Consider the following 25,737-nt stretch of genomic DNA (forward strand, 5'->3'; position numbering starts at 1 on the left):
CCTACACAACGAGATTCCAACAAAATATTAGTAGCATACTTACACAAATAAAGAAAAATAATAGTGCAAACAATTTCTTACATTAAACCGACTACATGTGTAGAAGCAACACGCTGCTGTGTCCGAATGTTTCGATTGAAAAATAAGGGCTGGGAAACCACAGTCACAGTTAGGGATAGGGAGGTCAGGAGGGACGGGGGCATCTTTGCTAGACACGTCGGGGTATAATTCTCGAGAACGATCCTGTTTTCGCCAAAACTCCTCCGAAAACATTTTTGCATCTAACAAAATGGATGTAATTTAACAAACATAAATCAAAACATCACAAATAAATGTCAATGAGAACCATAACTACAATACAACCAATTTCATTGTAAGAACCCAAAGTAGTTAACATTAAACCATAAACGTAGGGTTTTCCATTTGATGCACAACAATGAACCCATAACATAACTACATGCGCCTAGGTTTGCTAGCTTTTTCCATGCCTTGGAATCAACCTACGGTTCTATAATACATATATTGAGTGATACAATGAAACCCTAAGTGATGACAATTCTTAGGTTCAAAAATCCGACTAATATATACCAAATCGATGTAAAAAAAATAAGGAGGAGAGCGAGGATACCTTGCTCTTGAAGATCTACGGATCAAATCAAGGTTTTCAAGGTCCAATATGACGATTCGTGAGGTAGGGTGAAGTGGGGAGAGAAAAACCCGAGAGGGAGGAAAAAGAAGAGGAAGAACGCTCGGGCAAGAAGGTTGGGCCGGGGTTAAATGCAGGGAGCTCGGTGCCAGTCACTACGGCGCCGAGCTCGGCGCCAGTCACTCTAGCGCCGAGCCCCCTAGCAGGTCATCGACCGTGCCCAGGAGCTCGGCGCCAGAGACTCTGGTGCCGAGCTAAGGGTCTATTTCCTGAATTCTTTCCGCCAGTGAACTATTTGTGAGAAACTTTCATAAAAAAGCCAAATTGTAAAAAATTCGACGTTCCCGGCTTCCCCAGAAAAGCAAAGCAGTACTCTCTGGTCTTTCTGTTCTTTCTTTAATTTGCATTGCAGTACTCCGCCTAATAAAGTTGTACTTATCAAGTGATCGCTCGTCGATCGAGTAGTACTCGTCATGTTTTGTTTTGTGGTATCGTCTCCCATGTCTGGATGCATGGCATTTTGACTTCAAAATTTGAATCCTATTCTCGTTGTTCGTAAACGTATGCTGCACTTGGGGTATGCTGCACTTGAGTCATGTAATTTTAACTTTAACCAAATATATATACAAAAAATACCCTAAAAATTTAACTCTTATATACTCCTTATAAAAAAGTCAAACAGTTTTAACTCTCCTTTATAAAAAAGTATTAATATTTTTGTATTAAATAAGCATCATTGATTGATCATGAAATATATTTTCGCAGTAAATGTATACAGAGACATAAGTATGAGTACCTTTTTTTTCTATGAAATAGGTCCGACCTAAGAAAGTTTGACTAGTCTCAAATCTAGAGTTACATTCTTTTTTGAAAGTATATAGAGTAAATATTTATGACACATAATAAGCATCATCAAATTACTTATGGAATATATTTTTCTATGATCGACTATTTAAAGATATAAACATTAATATAATTTTTATAAATCTATTCAAATCTGGAATGACTTAATGAAAACCGGAGGTTTTACTATAAAAAACCCTTTAACGAATAGTATCTGTGGCGGCAGATCGACGGTGTTACTTAACGTGCTTATTAATCGAAGAGCATTGAGCTGTAAAACCGCTTTATTAGTACAGTATATATTTGTTCACCGCGTCGACGAGGAGGGAGCCGAAATGGCATGGCAAGTTGGCAGTCGTGCGACGGGACAGCTCCCCGTAGACCATAGCCCGTGAGCTTTGCTTTTCCTAGGGAGGCCGGGAACGCAGGGTTGTCCGACCGATGCGACGGGACAGCTCCTTAGAACGATGCCCGCTGTGAACAGTGGACACGACGGCACACTACGGTGCGTGTTTTTCCTGCTGAACAGTCCCATCGGAGACGGCAGTGAGTGCAGCGCTCTACTCGTACAGTTGCACCACCGTAGAGGTTTGGCGTCAGTGACCCAATTTTTTATTTTTTAGCTCTTTTTTTGAAAAAAATCACAAATATGTCCTTGGAGGAAAGATTTCAAAATCTAAAACCTTACCTCGGCGTCATCGTCGTTGACGCCGAGCTTACACTGCTCGGCGCCAAGCTCTTGGGCTCGACGCTGACGTGGCGCTGACTTGGCATGCAGCTCGGCGCCTGTCGACAAAATATGCTCGGTAGTCCATCGAGGGGTATCCCGCGATGGTAGATTTGTCGGTGGAGGTGCGCGTGATCAGGAACCGGATGGTGACACAGGGCATAGAGACAGCGATTTAGACAGGTTCGGGCCGTCTGATCGACGTAATACCCTACGTCATGTGGCTTTGTTGTATTGTATTGAGATGTAGTAGATAGATCTTGATGGATCGTCTATGTATCTTATCCGCTAGGGGACCCCTACCTCTCCTTATATACTCTGGAGGAGGTAGGGTTACAAGGTAAGTATCCTATTTGGTACTATACAATGTCTTGCGGTGCACGCCGAGTAGCGCCGTGTATGCCTTGATCATGTGGGCTAGGCCACCTTTGATGGTGCGGCCCATGTCTTGGGGGCCATACCCCCACAGCTAGTCCTCGAGCCTAACAATAGGTGACGTAGTCACGTGATGCCAGGGTCATAAAGTAGAAGACCGGTTGAGCAGGCAGCCAGTCCCCGGGTGTAGCCTCGAGATAAGAACAAGCACATTCACCATAAGGTGAAGTGTGCCCACTTAGTCCCCGAGCCTGCTGGAAGATGAAGAATGAATCTTGTAGCAGGGTCAAAGAAAAAGAAGTCTAAAAGCTTGCCGATGTCGTCTGACATGTGCTTATCAAGACCCTAGGTGTGCTGCCCAAGATCAGCACCCTGATCCGAACAGCATGGAGCGGCTTGATAACACATCGACGAGATGTAGCAAGATCCGACCACCAAGGGAGTCCCTGGCGTAGCTGGCGATGTCCGAGCACCGAGGAGCGAGGAGTCCCCGGCGTCGCTGGCGATGACCGAGCACCGAGGAGTGAGGAGTCTCCGGCGTTGCTGTCGATGACCGAGCATCGAGGAGCCAGTAGTCCCCGGCGTCGCTGATGATGAGCGAGCACCGAGGAGCGAGGAGTCCTCGGCGTCGCTGGCGATGACCGAGCATCGAGGAGCCAGGAGTCCCTGGCATCGCTGGTGATGACCAAGCACCGAGGAGCGAGGAGTCCCCGGCGTCGCTGGTGATGACCGAGCACCGAGGAGCGAGCATCAAGGAGCGAGGAGTCCCCGACGTAGGCGGCGATGTCCGAGCACCGAGGAGCGAGTAGTCCCCGGCATCGCTAGCGATGACCGAGCACCGAGGAGCAAAGAGTCCCCGACGTCGCTGGCGATGACCGAGCACCGAGGAGCGAGGAGTCCCCAGCATCGTTGGTGATGACCGAGCACCGAGGAGCCAGGAGTCCCCAGCGTCACTGGCGATGACCGAGCACCAAGGAGCGAGGAGTCCTCGACGTAGGCGGCGATGTCTGAGCACTGAGGAGCGAGGAGTCCCCGGCGTCACCGACGATGACCGAGCACTGAGGAGTCCTCGACGTAGGCGGCAATGTCCAAGCACCGAGTCCCCGGCGTCGCTGGCAATGACCGAGCACCGAGGAGCAAGGAGTCCCCAGTGTCGCCGGTGATGACTGAGCACCGAGGAGCAAGGAGTCCCTAGCATAGGCAGCGATGTTTGAGCACTGAGGAGCGAGGAGTCTCGGGCGTCACCGGCGATGACCGAGCACTGAGGAGTCCCCGACGTAGGCGGCGATTTCCGAGCACCGAGGAGTCCCCGACGAAGCGGGCGATGTCCGAGCACCGACGTAGCTGACGACGTCCGTGCGGTGAAGTGTGCCCACTTAGTCCTCGAGCACGAAGTATCCATACGCCAAGGAGTAACTGGCGTAGCTGGCGATGAAGCAAGAGTGGCGAACAGTCTGGTCAACTGGTCGGCGGCGAAGTGAGCATTGAGTAGAAGAGACCAGCAAATAGTCCGATCAACTGATCAGTGATGAAGTCCATGAACGAAGCGGTCTGACTAGTTGATCGGTGGAGAAGTCCGAGCACCAGGTGATCCGATAACCTAGATGATGACCCTGCAATGCAAATATGTAGAACGGGTAGTACATGATGTAAAAATAAATGAACTCTAGAGAAAAATCAGCAATGGTGATGAAATGGTGTATGCAGTTTGGCGATCAGTTGGCATGAAAATATATTTATGTTTAATATAAACCGCCCGAACAGTTAGTGTGTAGCTGAGTCTCTAGCCCTAGCTAGCCCATAGTCCATAATGTCGAGCGTGGAGCCCGTGCACGTGTAGGAGAGACAGGCGTCACCAAGGAGCCACTGCCGACCACCCATAATGCAGAGCGCGGAGCCCGTAGCATGTGTAGGGAGGAGCCGGAGACATGGCCGTCTCTGGAGGTGTCCGAGCATCAACATGACTGTTCGGGGGTTCGGAAAATCGTTTGGAGAGCAAATATGGTGAAAACAATTCAGAGAAATATTATGGCGATATACGAAGATCGGAGAATATTTAAAAGAATATTAAAGCGTGACTTAGCTTTAGACGGAGCGTCTGGTCAGCGATGTATGGTGTTATCTAGTTGGCATTGACGGCGAGCACCTAGCGGGCGGTGAGTCGTTGGTGAAGATGACCTCGAAGGTGGTTCCGAGATTGGATCTACTGTCTCGGGGGCTGGTGTAGCCAGCGATGAATCGTCGTCGTGGACCGATATGGATCTCCACGAGATTGATGATGAGAACGCGCTGTTGATTTGAGGTCCATCTGGCTTGCCATGGATCAAGTGTACACCCCTACTTGGCATGCCAACTATCGATAGAATATCATCGGCAGTCCTCCGAGGGGTATCCCACGAAGGTAGATTGATCGATAGAGGAGCGTGATATCAAGAACAAGAAGGCAACAGAGACACACGAGTTAGACAGGTTCAGGCCGTCAGTATGACGTAATACCCTACTCCTACGGTCTGTTGGTTTGTATTAGCTATCGTATGATATGCCATGATTTTAGAGGGGGTCCCTGCCCACCTTATATAGTCTGGGAGGCAGGGTTACAAGTCGATTAGATCTGAGAGATAATTGGAAAGTAACAACTAATTACAGGAATCTTGGGATCATACATATCCTAATAGATCTCGTAGTATCATCAGGATATCTTTCTGATATCTTGTGGAAGGCGCCGAGTAGAGTCATGCCCCATAAGGCTTCTTCTTGTGGGCTGGGCCACCTCTAGGGGCGCAGCCCATGTGGTCTGCCGTGGGTATCCGGGGTCGTACACCCCACAGCTAGTCCTCGAGTGCCTTGTACCCATTATGCAACATTGTCTTGAGCTTGTCCGAGCAGGTGCGAATAACGCCGAGCAGTCAAGCTCATGGTCCAACCACCATGCTGAACTACCGAGCAGTGTGAACCGTCGCCGAGTAGTGTGAACCGTTGCCGAGCAGCATAACCTGTCGCCAAGCACCGTGACCTATCACCGAGCACCGTGAACCATCTCCAAGCAGAGTGACCCAAGTATGGCTTGCCATAAGGGTGTAAGGAGCTTAAGTTTAGAATCAAAAATTTCTCCGCAGTGGACCAAGTGTGCCCACTTAGAGTCCGAACAAAGTTGTAGGAGTCAATCTTCCTCTATAAGCATTCAGTCTTTGAGAAAAAATCCTGCATACTCACCGCGAGGTGAAGTGTGCCCACTTAGTCCCTGAGCCTGACAGCAGATGATGTAGTCATGTGGTGCTAGGGTCAGAAACTTGAAGAATGGTAGAAAACCAGCCGAGTAGGCAGCCAGTCCCCGGACGTGGCCCAAAAAGAGCCAAAGCACATTCACCGCAAGGTGAAGTGTGCCCACTTAGTCCCCGAGCCTAACAGTAGGTGACGCAGTCATGTGGTGCTAGGGTCAGAAACAGAGAAACAATCAAAGACCAATGGAGCAGGCCGCTAGTCCCCAAGCTGCAGGCGGAGTTATCGGAGAAATTAAACCGTGGAGAAAAAAACTAGAGTAACAGTTGTACAGTGTCAGTTACTGAGCCTCAATAAATGGCGGAGAAGTCGGTAATATTTCAGCGAGGAACAACTGATGGTAGCAATAAATGAGCGACATGGGCTGCAGTTTCGTAGAAGCCCAGGTAATGGCCCATATTCCGCATCGGAGAAATCGAAGCGGCGTAGATCATGGGAACGGTTCCCAAAAAACCCTTGAATGCAAATGGCGGGGAAAATCCTATATAATAGTGCCACCGCAGACCCCGTTCCCACCTTTTCCACTTCATCTTCCTCCTCATCTCTCGCGCCACCGAATCCGCAACCACATTTGCCTCCGCCGCTGAACCCTAACCAGATCTGAGAGATGGCGCCAAAGAGAGGAGCTACGAAATCGAAGAAGACGAGTCCCAAGAAGGTGGACACCATGGCCCGATGCGACGAGGAGTGGGTGCCATCACGAACAGAAGAAGCTGAGCTGAACCGATTGGTGGAAGCTGGAGTTCTTCCCGACCGTGCTACCGCCGAATGGCGGCTAGCTCTCGGTGAGTCCTTTCCCATGCCTCATACTGATGAAGCGGTGTTATTCAAAGATTATTTCTGGCGCGGGTTAGGGTTTCTTGTCTACCCATTTCTGAGGGATCTGTTGGAGCTCTAGGGGTTACTCTGTGCAATCTCCACCCCAATACCATTTTGCACATCTCAATCTTCATTCACTTTTGTGAGGCATACCTTGGAATCCTATCCCACTTCAATCTTTTCTGTCACCTATTCTGGTTGAAGAAGAGAGGTGGCACTGGTTCTAAGGTGGTCAGCGGGGTGTATCTCCAGCTTCGGGATGGGATGGCGAGTGAATACCTTACCATACCACTGAACACGTCGCTGAAGGGGTGGAACACCCGATGGTTCTACATGAAACAAAGCCACCCCGCTGTTCGTTGTAACGCCGACCACATCCCAGAAAGCTAGAGGAGCTGGTCAGAGCTATCGAGCAGCGACGACATGGAACAAGTGAATGAACTCCTTGGCTTGATAAAAGGCGTGAAGACCAATGGCGGATTGGTGGCGGCGAGTTTCATAGTGTGCCGCATTCAACCCTGTAAAGAGAGGGCGCACCCAGGCTTTGAATTCAAAGGGGAGACCGACGGTACCCGAGAGAGGCCAGAAATACTATCTAGGAACGACGTTGAAGAGCGGATTACCGAGCTGTTCGCGCCGCTAGCCTCCTTCAGGTTATCAGGGTACACAAAGCCCTTCAATTGCAAGAATCTGCCTCCTCAGGTGAATATCCCGACTATGTGTTTCCGAGAAGTATTTTTTTATATGTTGTCATTTGCCGAGCAATAAACTGATCCTACTCATGTGAAGATCCATTCATAGGACAGGGCCGTGTATTTCTCGGGTGTGCCAAGAAAGGATTGGCCGCCGTCAGTGGATGTATGACGATCAGTTCAACCTGAAGAAAGCTCTGTTGTCGTCTCCTCGGAGTCCGAAGGTATGGATACTGGTCGAACGGAGAGTCCTCCCCCGGTGTCGGTGAAAACCTAGGGGAAGAGGCTAGCGGCAGATGAGCCGGCCCCAAAGAAGAGGAAAACAGCAGCGACTGCTCCCCGCAAACCATGCGGAATCTCTCTAGATGATGACTAGACCAATCGAATACGAAGAACCGCGGTGTTCGATTGGTCTGACGATGACGAGATTCTCACGAACCCTCCCCCGAGTACGAAAGGGCCTCCACATAACCCACGCGCGGAGGAACAAACCGGGGTCGGCGAAGAAGTCTATGAAGCTCCGACAAGGAGAGCCCCGAGCAACGAGCGGAGGGAATTGCTGTGCAGCAGACGTCGGAAATCCCTGCGGGGCAGGCAACGGAGGTCCCCGAGCAACAAATGGAAGCAGCCCCGGAGCAGCAGTAGGAACCAAGGCCGACCGAGGAAGAGCCGAGAATTCCCCCGCCGAGCACAGGAGTCGACCCTGCTGCTGCGCCCGGAGGCTCAGGCAGGCACCGTCGGTTCAAAAATTGAACCGTCAGACCAAACCATAAGTGTCCTTGTGCTGACGTTACTTTGCTATATTTCCCTTACTTTTGTTGTGACTGAATAACTAATTTGGTACAGTGCAAAGCCAACAACTGATCCAGCCCCGCCCGCTCAGACTGAGCAGCAAACAGAAACTGGCCCTAGAGCGGTGGAGATGCCGGTAGACCACACCCTGGAGTCCCCGAGTGCTTGGGAGCACGCGGGGGAGCCAATTGCTGCCCCTGGTGGGCTTGATGGCGGCGAGCGACTGTCTACAATGATGAACGAGACAGAATATGCTCGCCATGGATCAAGTGCACACCTCTACCTGGCGCGCCAACTGTCGACAGAATATGCTCGGCAGTCCACCGAGAGGTATCCCGCGATGGTAGATTTGTCGGTGGAGGTGTGCGTGATCAGGAACCGGATAGTGACACAGGGCGTAGAGACAGTGATTTAGACAGGTTCGGGCCGTCTGATCGACGTAATACCCTACGTCCTGTGTCTTTGTTGTATTGTATTGAGATGTAGTAGATAGATCTTGATGGATCGTCTATGTATCTTATCCGCTAGGGGACCCCTACCTCTCCTTATATACTCTGGAGGAGGTAGGGTTACAAAGTAAGTATCCTATTTGGTACTATACAATGTCTCGTGGTGCACGTCGAGCAGCGCCGTGCACGCCTTAATCTTGTGGGCTGTGCCACCTCCGATGGTGTGGCCTATGTCTTGAGGGCCATACCCCTACAGCGCCATAGACACTGGCGCCGTAGACATTGGCGTTGAGCCGAGCTCGGCGCCTTGTACAGCCCAAACCGTCGAGGAATAAATCAGGATGGAGAAGTGATGAGCAACAGCAAGCAATAAAGACACAACTGCGACGAGCAACAGCAAGCAATAAAGACACAGCCGTGTTACTGTGAGTGGGTTTAGAGGGCCATGAATGGGCTTGATGATGATTGTGGAGCCACATGCACCTGGAGGTAGCACTACAGTCTACCCTGCACTACGCTACTGTATCTGCATGCCTCTCTGCATATCCGTGAACCGTTATGCAGCCAACTTCCCGGAGCCACAATGCTCGGATGGGATCAGTAACCTTTGCTTCGGTCGTTGTTTTGCTGCTCGATCCAAACCCGTCCCACTAGGGCGTTACGTTACTCCTACTTTGTTGTGCACAAAAAAAAACAACATGTGCGACGACGACGATCAACATTCGACATGCTAGCTAGCAGTTGCGTGGCCGCACGTGTTTTGATACTACAGTGCGCTTAAAGGGGCCGCCGTGGACCCTAGCAGCCTTTATTCGTGAGGAAGATAAGAGTTAATTTGTGGCCTTTAAAGGGGCAACAATTTCAGTGCATTGGCACGTAGCTGTAGCTAGCATGCACCAACTCTACCACCTGGTGTGTGCGCGTGCCAGGCCCTGTGTCGCTTGTCTGTGTTTTTCTCTCACTAGTAGGATCGGAGGTCGTCGGACTGAGGATCCCACCAGGGGCGGATCAGGGAGGGCTCCAGCCCCCTAATGACTTAGATTTCACCACTAATTACTGTAGCAAAAGCTTGGTTTCATCGTTAAATCTTCATGTAAATCAACATCTTCATTCTTTTAGCTCTTTATCCCACATCGTGCATCCGCCACTGGATCCCACAGGAGCCTGGGAATTCAGTTAATTGGAGGAACGTATATAACAGCAAGAAAGAGAAACCATATTTATATGGCGGCAAATATTGGATCCACTGTACTATACTCGTACATGATTTGATCCGGCGCATGCAGTCGCAATCGCTACGAGTGCAAATAAATTTCGAATTTATACTACCCTGCGGCAGCTAGGTTGTGTACGTGTGTGCAGAGAGAGTTAGTATTAGGAACCGTACTTGTATTTTCTTAAGACAATAGTCGTATCGTACCCACTAGTACAACATTGTTTAGTTTATTTATCTTCTTCTTTTGATTGGTTGGGTTGTTTTCATCGAGCAACAAAACAACGACCGAAGCAAAGGTTACTGATCCCAGCCGAGCAGATGCAGTAGCGCAGTGCAGGGTAGACTGTAGCGCTACCTCTAGCTGCACGTGGCTCTACAGTCATCGTTGGAATAAAAGCCCACTCATGGCCCCCTGAACTCTGCTGTGTCTTTGTTCCTTCTTGTTGCTCGTCACTTCTCCATTCCGATTTATTGCTTGACCGTTGGGGCCGTACAGGGCGTTAAGCTCGGCGTCGAGCTTGGCGTCAGTGTCTATGGTACTGAGTTGTCTGTCAAATCAGCGCTACGTCAGTGTCGCGTCCAAGAGCTCGATGACGCCGAGCTAAGGGTCCAGATTTTGAAATCTTTCCTCCAGAGGTATATTTGTGAAAAAATTTCAAAAAAGTGGCTAAAAAATAAAAAATTTAGGCGCAAGTGACCACGGCGCCGAGCTGCCTACCAAATCACCGCCACGTCAGCGTCGAGTCCAAGAGCTCGACGCCAACAACTATGACGCCGAGACATGTAAGCTCGGCGCTAGCAACGATGGCATTTACGTGTAAGCTCAGCACATACATGGCATTTACACACACAAAGCTAAAGCACGGTGTAATCTAAATACATGGCGAGAAAAAAAATGCACTATTATGATTCTCGGTGAGTCATGTAATTTTAACTTTAACCAAATATATATAAAAAAATACCCTAAAAATTTAACTCTTATATACTCCTTATAAAAAAGTCAAACAATTTTAACTCTCCTTTATAAAAAAAAGTATTAATATTTTTTGTATTAAATAAACATCATTGATTGATCATAAAATATATTTTCGTAGTAAATGTATACAGAGACATAAGTATGAGTACTTTTTTTTTCTATGAAATAGGTCCGACCTAAGAAAGTTTGACTAGTCTCAAATCTAGAGTTACATTCTTTTTTGAAAGTATATAGAGTAAATATTTATGACACATAATAAGCATCATCAAATTACTTATGGAATATATTTTTCTATGATCGACTATTTAAAGATATAAACATTAATACAATTTTTATAAATCTATTCAAATCTGGAATGACTCAATGAAAAACGGAGGTTTTACTATAAAAAAAAACCCTTTAACGAATAGTATCTGTGGCAGACTGACGGTGTTACTTAACGCGCTTATTAATCGAAGAGCATTGAGCGGTAAAACCGCTTTATTAGTACAGTATATATTCGTTCACGACGTTGACGAGGAGGGAGCCGAAATGGCATGGCAAGTTGGCAGTCGTGCGACGGGACAGCTCCGTAGACCATAGCCCATGAGCTTTGCTTTTCTTGGGGAAGCCGGGAACGCAGGGTTGTTCGACCGATGCCCGCTGTGAACAGTGGACACGACGCCACGCGACGGTGCATGTTTTTCCTGCTGAACAGTCCCATTGGAGACGGCAGTGAGTGCAGCGTTCTACTCGTACAGTTGCACCACCGTAGAGGCTTGGCGCCAGTGACCGAATTTTTTATTTTTTAGCTCTTTTTTTTTTTAAAAAAAATTCACAAATATATCTCTGGAGGAAAGATTTTAAAATCTGAACCCTTACCTCGGCGCCATCGTCGCTGGTGCCGAGCTTACACTGCTCGACGGAATCATTGCGGGCGCCAAGCTCTTGGGCTCGACGCTGACGTGGCGCTGACTTGGCAGGCAACTCAGCGCCATAGACACGGGCGCCAACAACGATGGCGCCGAGCAGTGTAAGCTCGGCGCCAGCGATAATGGCGCCGAGCTAAGGGTCCAGATTTTTGAAATCTTTCCTCTAGGGGTATATTTGTGAAAAAAATTCAAAAAATGGGCTAAAAATAAAAAAAAATCGGGCGCTAGTGACCACGGCGCCAAGATTTACGGCGCCGAGCTGCCTGCCAAATCACCGCCACGTCAGCGTCGAGTCCAAGAGCTCGGCGCCAACAACTATGGTGCCGAGACGTGTAAGTTCGGCGCTAGCAACGATGGCGCCGAGCTAAGAGTCCAGATTTTAAAAAAATTTCTCCAGGGATATATTTGTGATTTTTTTTTTAAAAAAGGGCTAAAAATAAAAAAAATCGGTAGGATCGGTGGATCAGCGTAGGGCCCGTGCAGCCATCCATGGGCGATACTGCTGTACGCGGACTCGGTAAGGTGGATGCCGTCCCAGATGATGGCCTCGGACGGAGCTGCGCACGCGGTGGCTCCTGGCGTATCGCACGGTGCCTTCTGGTTTTGGTTGTACGGGCCGCCGCCTCGGCAACAGCTCACCAGGGTTGTGCTGCGGTTGAACCCTGCAAAGGATTTCAAAAACCTGCTCTCGAGTTTCAACAGACAAAAACTAGTCCTTTTGCTGAAATAGGAGCTCACCGAAATGATCAGGGTCCTGTAGAAATGCGACCATGGTCCGGTAGTGCTCGGCGAAGACGACCCTTGTGTGAGGGTACCTTCTCCGGAGCACGTCGACGCGTCGCCGGAGAAGTGCGTTGTGGTACTGCGACAGCCCGCTGTTGAAGCTTTTGAGGCAGCTGTACACAATTGTCGGCTTTTTGAAGTCTGATGGATACATGTCGGCTCCCCAGAAGCCGATAGTCGACAGGGTACTATATTCGCAACCCTTTTTAATCAAATGCTTCGATTCCTGGTGTGCTGCGGCAAAGCGATGGCTTCAGTTTCTCGAACCACCGCAGCTGATCTTTCAGGGAGCTGTTGATTGGAGGGACGACGGTGACGTTGTGCCCCTGGAGGTACGTCAGATTCAGAGCCGTCGCTCCGACCACCGCAAAGTTTACCCCAGTCGAGAAGTTCTGCCCCCTGGACAGCACCGGCGGCACGAAAGGTAAACCCAAAGCATCGGCTGCAAATTCCAGCGCCAGCAACGTCAGCTCGTGTATATATAATCATCACTCGGGTGAAGTAAAATAAATAAAACTAGCAGTGCCAGTGGTAATACTCGTACCAATGAAGTCTAGGACGATGCGGCCGTTAGTGGCGCGACCAGACGGGTGGCCGAAGAACGTCTCGCCGTAGGGTGGGTTCCTCAGGTTGACGCTCTCAAGGACGGGGTCTTCCCACCTGACCAGGTTGCCGGTGTCGGCGTACGAGTCGCCGAAGCTGAGTATGGAGGTCAAGCGCTTCTGCTCGGCGGAGTAGGCGATGCGAGGGCACGATAGGAGGGAGAGGAGGAGCAGGAATGGCGCCACCGCCACGCCCACGGGAAGAAGCCCCATGGTTGGGCCGCTTGCGCTTGGAACACAAGAGTGGCTTTTTGCTGATGCTGATCGAGTCTGATGCTCTGTGGTGCTTGGGGCGTGTGAGCTAATGCTTTGAAGATGTTGCTTCCATATAAATAGGGAGCGAGAGGCAGATTTATTGCACATCACTCCTCAAGGGCAAGTGGGCAACACGGCCGGCCGCGAAACTACGTAGAACTAAACGGTTCTTGTAACTGTTTTTGCCTTTGCTAGCTAGAGGGCATAGACTAAAGGAGAATATAATTGGTGGAGATTGTGTTATATTGTATTGGGCCTCATGGGCTGATTATATAGAGTACATAGGATTAACACCTTCACGTGGTTAGACAATGTGGTACTATTCCTAGTTACTCTAACATCCCCCGCAGTCACAGCGGGAGCGCCGCAGACGGTGAGACTGGAGAAGAAGCTGAAGCTAACATACCATGCAGCCATAACAGTCGATGCGGCGCATATGATGTGGCTGGAGAAGAAGCTGATGAGTCCTCATGCAAGGCGGTAGCCCTTTGTGCCGATGTCGAGGTAGCCGAGCGTGAGGGCGGAATAGCCGTGGTCGAAGAAGCCGTGCTGAAGATGGCCGAGGTCGACGTAGTTGTGGTCGGATTGCCATGTCGATGGAGCTGCAGGCGCACGAGGGGCACCATGATGATGACGGAGACGCGTCGAGGCAGTCGTCGTGGAAGGGGGCGATGCCAAAGTCAACGCAGTCAAGGCCGTCGTAGACGTAGAAGAAAGGCGACGACGCAGTCGAGGCAGACGGGGTAGGAACGGGAGGGTCTATGCCGAAGTCGATGCAGTCAAGCCACCTGTGCGCCGAGGCGTGGGCTGGGTTTGCCAGTCCCAGCAACGCATCGGGGACGAAAGCACGTGTCGGTGTTGCCAATACCGGGCGTACAAGGTAGAGGGCCCCAACCACGATGATGCTGTCGACGTGGTTGTGCTGGACGAAGAAGAAGCAGTGCGAGAGTGCGAGAGCAGACGCATGGGCGAGCAGGGCTCAGCGACGATGCGAGGGGTGCGACCGGCGAGCATGGCTCAGCGATGGCGCGGGTAGCGACAGCTCGATGACGAAGGCCCAATCAGCAGGACGAAGACCTTGTGCAGATGGATGGCGTAGCAAAGAGTGCGCAGTACAGTCGTCGATGCACAGGGGACGGTGATGTAGATGCAACGGCGAAGCGGACACATGGGCGGCGGTGCTGCAGCCCGACGAGGCGACACGACAGCAAGCTAGCAGCCCTGTTGCTCGGAGAAGATGCGCATAGTACTCGGCGATGGACGTCACGGGAGCCAGGTGGATCGCACATAATCGGTTGTACGGACCGAGTACGCGCGAGGTGGAGCGACGATGGAAGAAGTCGGCGGAGGCGTCCCGATCTGTGGTGGTGACGACGAACCGACGATGTAGACATGCGGACTGAATGACCGAGAAGCGACGCGGGAAGGCGTCCCCTCGGCATCGCCTGCCCCGGCCAGACCGCACAGTCGAAGATGTAGATGTCATTGTAGTCGATGCCAATGCCAGAGTAGGTATGCGCGAGGTCGACTGGCGATGGGCGACTCAATCCCGATCAGTGATCGGGCAAACCAAAAAGATACAACAGCAACGGATCAGGTGTACCCGACAACAGTGCACCTCAGCGTGGCTCGTCCCGGCTCGCGGCACGAGCTGCCGGAGTCGGACGGGGCGGGGCGCACGGCGGGTCGCGGTCATGTGAGGTTGCACGAGGATGACGCAGATTGGCCAGCCGCCACCATGGCGGCGCGGTGTTGGGGTCAATCTGCCCGGACCACCACCACGGCGGCGCGGGATGGGGCGATGCCCAGCATCCTCCACGGCGAGCGCGAAGAGGGCGGCGCACGCCGCAGGAAGACCCGATCTGCCGCTTGACGACGACGAAGAGGGTGCGGGATCAATAGGATCCAACGCCTAAAGAGGTGGCGCTGCCCCCGGTGGAGATCGATTTCTCCCCAGGGGCGCGCGGTGCGGAAGCGGCGGCGGCTAGGGTTAGGATCTAAACCTAGGTGAATGATACCATAAAGGAGAATATAATTGGTGGAGATTGTGTTATATTGCATTGGGCCTCATGGGCTGATTATATAGAGTACATAGGACTGACACCTCACGTTGTTAGACAATATGGTACTATTCATGCATCGACCAGTTCAACCCAAAAGCTTAAGCTAATGAAGAGAGGTGGACAATTCACTTATATTCCAACACTCCCCCTCACGTGGAGGCTCCCTTAGGCCTCAGACGTGGAATAGGAGCGAGCAACAATTATTTCATTTAATTGCGCTAACCAGGATTCGAACTCGAGACCTCTGGCTTTGATACCATATTAAGTTGCATGCACCGACCAGTTCAACCCAAAAGCTTAAGCTGATGGGGAGAGGTGGACAATTCACTTATATTCCAACAGAGACGTACAAGAGTTCTAGCTATTTGAGCTGATTATTTGAAGCTTGCTAAAAATAGCATGAACTATTTTTTTTCACCTCTGGGCATACAATTACAAACACAAATACTCACATATATATGCGCATGTAAAATAATAGAGACGACCCTGCATACCATAGCCTAGCTACCTTGCTGACTGTTGCATCAGTTTGCACTTTGCAGTAAAGCTATATATACGTGTGCGAATAAGACGCATGAGGAGGCAAGTAGCTGCCGCCACAATTTTGAAGTAAGGGGCTCTGTTTGGTTACCGGCCGTTGTCAGCCACGCATGTTGTGGCGTTGCCACAGAAGTCTGGCGGAGAAATCGGCCGCCACACTTGTGGTGCGAGATTCCCTCCTTCAGCCAGTTAAAAAAGTTGTCGCGGGCCTCAACTTAGCCCTCAACCAAACCGCAGTTTTCTGACTGTGGCAGCCTTAACTTTGCTATGGCGCGCGGTGGTAGGCAACCAAACGGCCCCTAAATGTTTGTCAATCCTTGGCTGGTAACTTTCCTCAACATTCGGTACTATAAAAAGTTGCGTACTCATGACCCTTCCAGCGTGGGATATTCCGACAGTGCTAGCGTCCGGACGTCCAGACACGTGAGGCCCGCGCCACCCCGAACGTCATCAGCATCGAGAAGAGATGGAGGGGGCAGCGTCCGCCTGTGCCTCTGGTTCGGATGTCCAGCCGCCGGGAGGAGGAGGAGACACCGAGCCGAGGCAGCAGAAGGAGAGGAGGGAGATACAACACCCGACCTGCTTTTAAAACATCTAGATGCAACACTGCTTTTGAAACATGCAAATGCAACACTTGCAATATATGCCTAAAGATATCTGAAATATTTGAAACATGCATCTGAAACATTTGCAAAAACACCTGAAAAAACATTTGAAACCATTGTAAAACATACGCAACATCCAGATGAAACACTTGCAACATATGTGTGAAACAAATGCAACATCTAAATAAACACACTTGCAACATACGTATGAAAAAACAGATGAAACATTGGGAACAGAAGCTTGCAACATACATGCACATCCGTCATAACATTGCAACATCTCGATCGCAACATCTCTATGAAACACTTCCAACATACCTATGAAATATCTGAAACACTTGAAATATAGGCTTGCAACAGACTCTTTTAGCGCAACGTGTCCTTGCTGCTTGCGAATGGAGGCTCGTCGGCATGTGGAGTTCACCGGTGTAGAGCACGGTCACCGAGGCAGCGCGGCGGAGTGCGGTCGCCGAGCGTTATCACGGCGCTGCGGTGAGGTAAGTTTTTTTTAGAACGGTTGTAGGACGAGTGGACGGGCAAATAAGAGGCGGTCATTGGACTTGCGTCACGGCCCAGCAACAGAGCATTCGGGCAGACAGACGCCCCGCTTCCCAGAATTACCGGGGATAATCACAGATAATTTTGTTTGAATGAGACTAGCACGTGCTGTCTATTGTATGGATGCCGGCCTCTACTTGTCTACTTGAGCAGCAAGGATTTAAGGTAAACTTAAGGACCAAGTTGCACTCCCTACATGCATCAGCACTACCTACCTGATGGTTGAAAAGGCCAGAACTGATTGTTCCATGTTGCTACTTTGTACATGACCCTAAACATATTTATATTTAATATGCATGTGTATTTCAAGCATCAAGGAACGAGACCGTACAAGATAGTCGCGTACATGAAAAAATAAAATAAAATGTCCTCTCAAACAGCGTGGCCAGAAACAATGACAAGCCCAAACAGGTACAGAGGCCCATGATGTGAAGATCACCTCGGCCCAACGAGATGAGCGAGTCTGCTTGGGGGAAAGAAGGAACGGCGTACGTGGCGGCGCGTACTCCAGCCTGTTTGGCCCAACGAGATGAGCGAGTCTGCTTGGGGGACATCAATCGACTGGGAATAGGTAGGCCAGAAGAAAGGCTGTACCTAGATGATGGACTACCAGCAGCCTTCGCCTAGGGCTGGATAATTACTGCTGACTGGTTTGGTGTAAGAGAAAAATACTATTCTAGTTGAAAATTTATGATCATTTACGACCAAGCGAACATGCCCGTAGATCTGTTTATTCTGCAATACTTTGACAGGGACTCCAGCAGGCAGTCAACACTTTTGTAAGTATATAGTTTTATTCTGCAATAGATCTGATTGTTGTTGTGCAAGTATATATTTTATTCTGCAATAGATCTGTTTATTGTTGTGCAGTTTTATGTTGTTGGCCTCGACTCACTGATTTCGCGACAACATCAAATCATTTCACGGTATTAGTATCGAATCCAATCAGTTCATGACGATCCCAACGTCAGGGATCAGGAGAAGGCAATCCAGCTGCAAGGTTGGTAGCTCAAGAATACTATTACTTATAATTATAATGTTGCACGACGATCTTTTCATCATACTAATAACATCCTAATGAGAGTGCTTTCATGGCGTCGAGGTTCCTTGCAGTATGTTTATATGGAAGCCTGGAACAACGAAGAATGGGGGATATCAGATTATTATTTCTCTCCTCTTAGGTTGCATGTCTGGAGTAACAGGTACTCTCTTTTTTAGGCCAGTAAGAGTCCTACTTGTGAATGTGAACGCCTTGAGGAGAGATGCCCAGGACGAGCCGCCAGCGTGGAAACCATTGGAACTCCTTTCCGAACAACATTTATTGTTGAGGCTAAAACATTTCTCTCTTGTCAAGTAACAACCTTTATATTTATGGAACAAAAAGTACACATGTGTCGAGTATTTTTCTCTTAATAATATAGAACATTGTTTGTTATTAAACAGAACAATTTACTATTTATGGAACAAATCACATGTCTGAAACAGTTTTTTTTTTCCCTCTAGAAGCTAGGGCATTTTTTCTCTTACCGAGTGGATTTTTTTTTTTATTTTCACAATGAACATCCTCCCAGTGCATCCAACGGCCACAAAAGTGATAAGTGCACAATCAAGGCCTAAGGCAACTTTAGACTGACAATTTTATTTTAGATTTGCAGCCTCACTTTTAATATTCAAATTTTCTAGTTTCTAAAGTTTAATTTTATCATAAATATAATATAATTCCTCTTATATTCTCTCTAACCAACAATCTAGTATTCTAGGGCCACTGGCTTGAGAGCCAGCACTAAACACAACCGGTTCCTCTAACTTAGTTAGAGGGACTATAACAGGCTCATGTGCCAGTGACTAAGTCTCTCTAACTTACATTAGAGGAGACTCGTACACTAACACGACACATAGTCACCGTCGCCTGCCAGTGAGGCTCATGGTGTGAGAGATAGAATTTGATTCCATAGGTCCTAATGTTATGTTTCTACACTACATTTTATAGCACGCTCTTCGACTCGCTCTAATACGTATAAATGTAGCACAAAAGTATCTCTGACTTATGGCCAACAGTAATATACAAATATACTCTGCATGTAGCCATATTAACCTAATTAATCTATGTGTAAATGTGATTATTATAACGGATTTCAATTCCAAGAGTCCTAAATATAGTTCCCCTATATTCTCTCTAACCAACAATCTGGGATTCTAGGGCCCCACAATTATCACCGGCGAGAACCAACACTAAACACTTCCACCAGTGACTGTCATGTGGATCTAACAAACCTATCCACCAGTGTAGAGTCTCTAGCTTAAATTAGAGGAGATCCATCCACTAAACACGACACAGTCACCGGCGCCTGCCAGTGAGTCAGTGACTGAAGTACCCCAGTTAGATGAACCAATTTCACGACACAGTCCACACAAAGGCACAATTCGAGAAGCGGACGCAAAACTCCACCATTTTAGTTACGAGTTACCCTTCCAGTCCCAACACCGTCACACTAGTACTAGGAGTACGTACAACAGTCGTTTAATTACCACAGCTAGCAGCTCACGGCCACATTCTTGCCACCACTACAGTCTACAGATGAGATGAGCTGCCGCCATGCCGATGGACGATGAGCTTCACCGTCCTGATCAGAGAAGCCTGGGGCTGGTGTAGGGGCCGTTGAGGATGCTGTCGGCGATGGCGTGGTAGGCGGCCTCCGTCAGGTGCACGCCGTCCCAGTTGGCGTACGCCGACGGGTCCGTGCACACGCTGGAGCCCCGCACGCCGCAGCTCGCCTTTGGGTTGAAGTTGTACGGCCCGCCGCCGCCGCAGCACGTCCGCAGCGGCCCCTCCGTAAACCCTGCATCCATTTCCATCCACAGAGTAGTTTAGTTTCAGAACACCATGTTTAGCACGTCAGCAGGAAAATTGCTGAGCCAATCTGTTAGAAAGAGATAAGGACATTTACAGAAAAGAAAAAAGACCAACGAAAGGCGAACAAACAAAGAAAAGGCCAGAAAAAAAGAGGAAGGAGACGCTAGTAGTGATGTCGAGACTCGAGAGCACCAATCACCCAGCAGTTATCCACTAAACAGCTAACAGCCTACCAAGCTACCACAAAAGGGTTCACAACACAAGGCAACCAACTGACACCGAGTCATCAACCGAACCCAGACAATAGCCCATATTTCCTCGTTAAGTTGTAATGTGATTCCCAAAGGATCGCTTGTAACAAGTTGATGCCTTCCATGATAGGATGATGAAGGCCAGCTACAGCTCCTGCATCGCCGTGTTTTGTAATGTTCTTTGATTTCTTTCCTTCCAAATATTCCACCAAAGGTATGTAATCACTCCGTCAAATCCCCATCTGTCCTCCTTTTGGATTTGGATTGTTGGAACCTCAGAACACAATAGCCAGCGTGAGGAGAACTGAATTTTTGAACCCAAAACTCCAGAAGATTAGAAGAACTACTATATCCACATAAAACTAGGGTTAATAAACTTTTGTTGCTACCATGTCAGCGTGTTTGGACATTGAATCTGAATTCTTAGGGCGTAACATGAATTGAGAAAAGAATTCAAAATTCTGCAGAACAGTCATCCTCATTCCATCCCAGTGGTCAATTGTCCATGACTAATCAGGTCGTTATATCTGCGCATATACAAGACCACCAAATAACTGAATTCTGGATGGAACTGTCATGTTAGGGAAGTTAGAGGTCCAAGTCTATAAACAGTTAGCAGTTACTCTCCAAATTGACATTGAGATATCATTTTCATTTCCCCTATATATAGGACAGAACAGACCATGATAGTTCACCAAGCTGCTAACGAACTCATCAATATAGCTACAAGATTATTATCTTGTCAAGAAAAATGAGGCAGATTTCATTGGCTGACAGTGGCATCTACTAGTACTAGATAAGGGAACTTCAAATCAATTTACTGGTGTGTGCCAAATAAATGCTCATAAGAATAAGATGACCCAGCCCAAGATGCCAGTAGACTTCTGCAACCTCAACAACAACATTTCTGGATGTGCCCTAACAACCATTTGAATGTTAGTAAGGAGTAATATATACGGGCAGAAACTGAGAATCCGATGTCCAGATTTTACCTAGATGGAAGGATCACTACCTAGATCAATACAGTCTAAAAGAAATGGGTTTTAGCACTCCAGGGGAAAGATCTCTCTCTCTCTTTTTTTATTGTGTGTGTTTGTGTGTGCAAGCTCGGCAGGTGCTCTGACCTTTCATTAAGCACAGCACAGAAAGCAGGGTTACCAATTACAGTAAAAGCGGCTCAATAGTCAAGATCCAATTTTTCAGTCTCACATCCATGTGTTAGCCACTGCAGTTAACTGCAGTCTGCAGATGACTGACCAAAAGGACCATATGCCTTTCGTTGTGGCAAAAGCAAGACATAGCTCCCTTTTCTCGAAAGGAGATGGCCGAACAGGTTACAGGCACTGTTCGCCTAAACGGCCGTTTAGCCCGTTTAAACACCGTGTAAACGCTACACGGTGGTGCACTGTTTCCCTTTAATCACCCGTTTAATTGGCCGTTTAGCCCGTTTAATAGGACGTTTTTCCCGAATAATGGCTAAACGGTAGGTGACCGACTGTTTATCATTTAGCGTTTAGGAAAACACTGGTTACAGGTGACTTGGTTTTAGCTAGATCCCCAACCCTTTTATTTTCTGAAAGAGCCGTGCAATCTGAACTCCAATTGGATGGCAGATCGTGGTGGGACCATCTTTAGTCTAGCTTAGAGTAGTGGCCATTCAGTGTCACTTTCAGTGTAGCCGATCAGTTATGCGATGAACACATTTGATGTCGAATTGGAAAAGCTCTCCCAGAATCAGGATCACGATATGAGGTGGTTGAACAATTGCACTCACCGAACTGCTTTGGGTTCTTGGCGAAGGACATGGCGGCGCCGTAGTAGTCGGCGTACATGATCCTTGCCTGCGGGTACTTGACCCGGAGCGCCCGCAGGTTCTGCTGGAGCACCGCGTTGTGGTGCTGCGCGAAGTCGTTGTACGTCTTGAGGCAGCCGGCGGCGTCGTAGTCGCTGCTGTTCCGGCCCGGGTGCAGGGTCAGGTACGCCGACGAGCACCCAATGGGCAGGTTCCCAGGCACCACCAGGTGCGTGGCGCCGGCCTTGATCAGCCTCTGTTGTCATGAGCAGAGTAGCGGCCCAAATTGTTTAGTGCGAAATGCAGAGAGAGATACAGTAAACAATGGGGAGCGAGATTCGGTGACCTGACCTCGGTGGCATCGGTGACCGCGGCGGCGACCGTGGGAACGTAGGTTTTGGCGTCGTCCAGGGTCTTGCCCTTGAAGAAGGCGTAGTTGTAGTCGTTTCCCCCAATCTCTCCGACGAGGAACAGGGACTTGCTGAAGTACTCCTTGCACTCTGTTGTCTCAATTCAATCAGAGCAGAAAAAAGACATTGCAATCAGCGCTGCACTTGAATCTTAATCATTGGAGAATCTCTTTTTTCTTAGGACACTCAAAATCCCAAATGCAAAATCGGATTTGAGTACTGAGAAGGCATGCAATGCGAAGGAACGGACTTTTGGGGGAGCTGCAGAGTGACGGCTTGAGCTGCTCGAACCAGCCGAGCTGGACGCTGAGGGAGAGGTTGGTCCAGAGCTTGTCGGACGCGCCGATCTCCTGGAAGAAGGGCGGATCCATGGCGGTGGCGCCGCCGACGGCGAAGTTGACGCCCCGGCGGAGGTCCTTGCCGTGGGACTGCAGGTACGGCTGCAGCAGCGGCAGGCCGAACGCTTGCGCTGCACGAGTGGGCGGCGCGCAACGAGGAAGTCGCGTCAGAAACGAAATGCACTCCTGAAATATATAATATAAAGAAGCAGTGGGCGGCGCGCGCGCACGACGCACGGGGACGCACCTAGGAAGTCGACGACGAGGCGGCCGTCGGAGCAGCGGCCGGTGGGGCGGTGGAAGTAGGTCATGCCGTAGGGATAGCGGCCGACGATGTGGTTGGAGAGCGGACTGGACACGAGCAGGTTGCCGGTGTCGGTGAGCGAGTCGCCGAAGCTGAACATGGAGGTGTAGTTCTGCCCGCCGCCGCCGCCGCCGCATTGCGCGAGGGGGCAGCAGCAGCAGAGCAAGACGGCGGCGAGCGCGGGGAGCACCTTGGAGTGGTCCGCCATGGGAATGCGATCGTTCGCGGGCGGAGCACTGGTGGTGGTACAAGTACAACGCACCGCCGGCAGGCCGCAGCCAGAGGCAGGCGCAGCGGAGCGAGTGGTGGCAAGGCAGTAGCGTCCGTCAGTCACTGATTGATAGGTAGGCTGAGGGACGGACAGGGAGTCGTGGCGGTTCCGCGTTGCGAGCTGCGACGACCCGATGGGGAGACGGGCGATGGGGCTCAGTAATGGCGGATTGCCTGAGAATCTGAGATTGTAGGTGGGGGATAAATGGCATGCCGGCCGAGGGCAAATCTGAGTGGATGAGTGAGGTGGGTGGTGGAGGGGGCAGCAGCGGCTACTCCAGTAATTGTGCCGGGTCCTCCTGCCGCCTGCCAAGCCAAAAACCCTCCTCCGTCCTCAGCTCAGCTGTATGGATGGGTGACGTGCCGATGTGTACAGGTGTAGCTCCACTGCTCCAGCTCCGGGGCCTGACGCTCCCAAGGGCCAAAGCTCAATTATTCCGGCGGCCCCGACCCCCGACCACAGCGATCAACGCGGTGCTCACTGCTGCTCAGGCAGGCGCGCACAACGCGACAGATTGTTACGATAATACACTATCACTGAGAGTCGTAATGGCTAATGCAACTCTCCCCATGGTCCAGATCAAAGCAGCAGTCAGTAGCAAGACAGATCCGCTGCTCCATTTTATGCTGCTGCTAGTCCTATCCTAATCATCTCATTTACGTAGTACTCCTAGGTACTACTCCTGCTCCTACTCGTACACATTTATGGGCATTCAGTGCTCGTAAATGATGGTTTGGTACGGTGCGCGCTGCGCTCCCAAGAACCAAAATCATTCCTGCATCATGCAACGCTGTGTAGGTCACGGCCAGCACTAGTAGTTCAGTTTCAGTTCAGCCCAAGTGCACCTGCAGCCTGCATCGCCCGAGGCCCCGAGCTGTCAACTGGGCTCAAATGCTACCCTAACACTAGCTGATGCAATGCTTCGCGAGGATCTCACTGGCATCACGAGATAAGTAGTACGTATATCATACGTAATCACTAGTATATTATAATAACCTCAGTTAGTAGTACGTACGTACGTAGTAAATAATCAAGGTATTAACCTGGGTGTGCGGTACTGGACTGCCGAGCAAAGAATAAGATTAGCGACAAGCTCGACAGCCGGGCCAGGGGCGATGTGGAGGATGCGCCAGCTTTCGAATATCTTATTTCTGGGCTGGGCCTTTCCCCCACGCTAGTAGGGCCCAGCCACTTCTGGGGACTGGGGGATGCGCTGCATGGACGATAAGTTCAGTCACAGTCACCATCTTGCAGGGGGCCCGAGCCCGATTGCCATGCAGATGCAGTACTGCAGGAGAGAGAGAAGGCGAGCAGCAGCGACCGTAAATGTTATAAAACATGTTGCCAGTGCTTACGATATTTCTCTCTTCGCACAACCGATAAAAGTAGCACACATAGACACCAGAGATAAATAAATTATTCTTTATTTCTCTGAATATTAATGATTAGCACATGAAAGTAGCACATATAGGCCTTCCTACCGCTAATAAGAACATTACTTTGTCAATGACATTCTTATTGCGCACAGTCCTATGTGGGTCGTTCTCATCTGGAAGCATATAATACGTTGTGTACTTCGATGTGGTGTTGAACCACTTCTGGTCCATGTGAATAATGTTTTTCATTTCACTGAACCTGGGTTCATTTGGCAATGTTCGCTGATCTAACATGGACAGACACCATCACAACCTCTCTCTCTTGTTTTCGTCCGACAGTAGAGGCTTTAATGTGCTGGAATGGCGTCGTAGCAGCCCTTTTGAACCACCTATGTAGAGTGCTCTTCTTTACTTCAAGAGCAGTAGCTAGTGATCGTATCGTTCTCCTCCTATGCAAGGGGATGCTAAGAACATCTGATAGGTCTATTTGTTTCTTTTTGCGGCCACAATTCTTTCTTCTTGATCTAACATCTACTGGTCTTCCTTGTGCACGGAACTACTTTACTCTCCGCCAAACACTCCGCACTTGATTGATACTGACCTGGAACATCTGAGCAACTATATTTGTACTGTTCTTTTGTAATCTTCCACGGTTGCTTCTCTCAAGCAATGCTTCATATATTTGTTGTCTTTGAAGATCTGTCAAATTTGTGCGATGATGTGTATTATTTTCATTTGCATGTTCATCTTCATCAACATCTGAGTCCTCCAACTTGTCAACATCGAAGGCTATGTCCACGACATCAGTGTACACACCATACTCATGCATGTCCTCGATCATGTCTACAAGAACAATTGCTAGGTGAGTTCTTATACCAGTGCTGTTGAGATGTACGTAAATGCTAAATGTTTCATAATAATAGTTGCTGAAAATGTTTCTAAAAGCTAAAAGACTTGTCTTGGAAGTGTTGTAGCTGTATGAAAAAGTTGTGCTGACTATTTGAGAAAAA

The 25,737-nt window shown here is 49.3% G+C and overlaps 2 protein-coding genes across 2 annotated transcripts; both read right to left on the reverse strand.

Annotated features, from left to right (window-relative positions):
• Positions 1-12,040: 12,040 nt before the first annotated feature.
• On the reverse strand, positions 12,041-13,473 carry LOC136454160 (GDSL esterase/lipase At1g28600-like). The gene is made up of 4 exons (XM_066454694.1): positions 13,053-13,473; positions 12,744-12,950; positions 12,464-12,649; positions 12,041-12,387 (listed from the first exon to the last, which is right to left on the reverse strand). The coding sequence occupies exons 1-4, from the start codon at positions 13,471-13,473 to the stop codon at positions 12,041-12,043; spliced, it is 1,161 nt and encodes a 386-aa protein (XP_066310791.1).
• Positions 13,474-19,554: 6,081 nt separating this feature from the next.
• On the reverse strand, positions 19,555-23,638 carry LOC136449402 (GDSL esterase/lipase At5g45910-like). The gene is made up of 5 exons (XM_066449427.1): positions 23,024-23,638; positions 22,689-22,907; positions 22,380-22,528; positions 22,011-22,284; positions 19,555-19,971 (listed from the first exon to the last, which is right to left on the reverse strand). The coding sequence occupies exons 1-5, from the start codon at positions 23,286-23,288 to the stop codon at positions 19,760-19,762; spliced, it is 1,119 nt and encodes a 372-aa protein (XP_066305524.1). The 5' UTR covers positions 23,289-23,638; the 3' UTR covers positions 19,555-19,759.
• Between the last annotated feature and the right edge of the window lie 2,099 nt (positions 23,639-25,737).

The sequence above is a fragment of the Miscanthus floridulus genome, chromosome 5 (genome assembly GCF_019320115.1).
Source record: "Miscanthus floridulus cultivar M001 chromosome 5, ASM1932011v1, whole genome shotgun sequence".
Taxonomy (NCBI): domain Eukaryota; kingdom Viridiplantae; phylum Streptophyta; class Magnoliopsida; order Poales; family Poaceae; genus Miscanthus; species Miscanthus floridulus.

Bases quoted from the DNA above. Each gene is read 5' to 3' on its own strand.
- LOC136454160 (XM_066454694.1), bottom strand. From the start codon at position 13,473: ATGTGCAATAAATCTGCCTCTCGCTCCCTATTTATATGGAAGCAACAT. The intron at 12,650-12,743 runs GCACACCAGGAA...TGTATCCATCAG, and splicing joins GAAGCCATCGCTTTGCCGCA to ACTTCAAAAAGCCGACAATT. The intron at 12,388-12,463 runs GTGAGCTCCTAT...AATCCTTTGCAG, and splicing joins ACAGGACCCTGATCATTTCG to GGTTCAACCGCAGCACAACC.
- LOC136449402 (XM_066449427.1), bottom strand. From the start codon at position 23,288: ATGGCGGACCACTCCAAGGTGCTCCCCGCGCTCGCCGCCGTCTTGCTC. The intron at 22,908-23,023 runs GTGCGTCCCCGT...CCACTCGTGCAG, and splicing joins CCTCGTCGTCGACTTCCTAG to CGCAAGCGTTCGGCCTGCCG. The intron at 22,529-22,688 runs GTCCGTTCCTTC...TTGAGACAACAG, and splicing joins ACTCTGCAGCTCCCCCAAAA to AGTGCAAGGAGTACTTCAGC.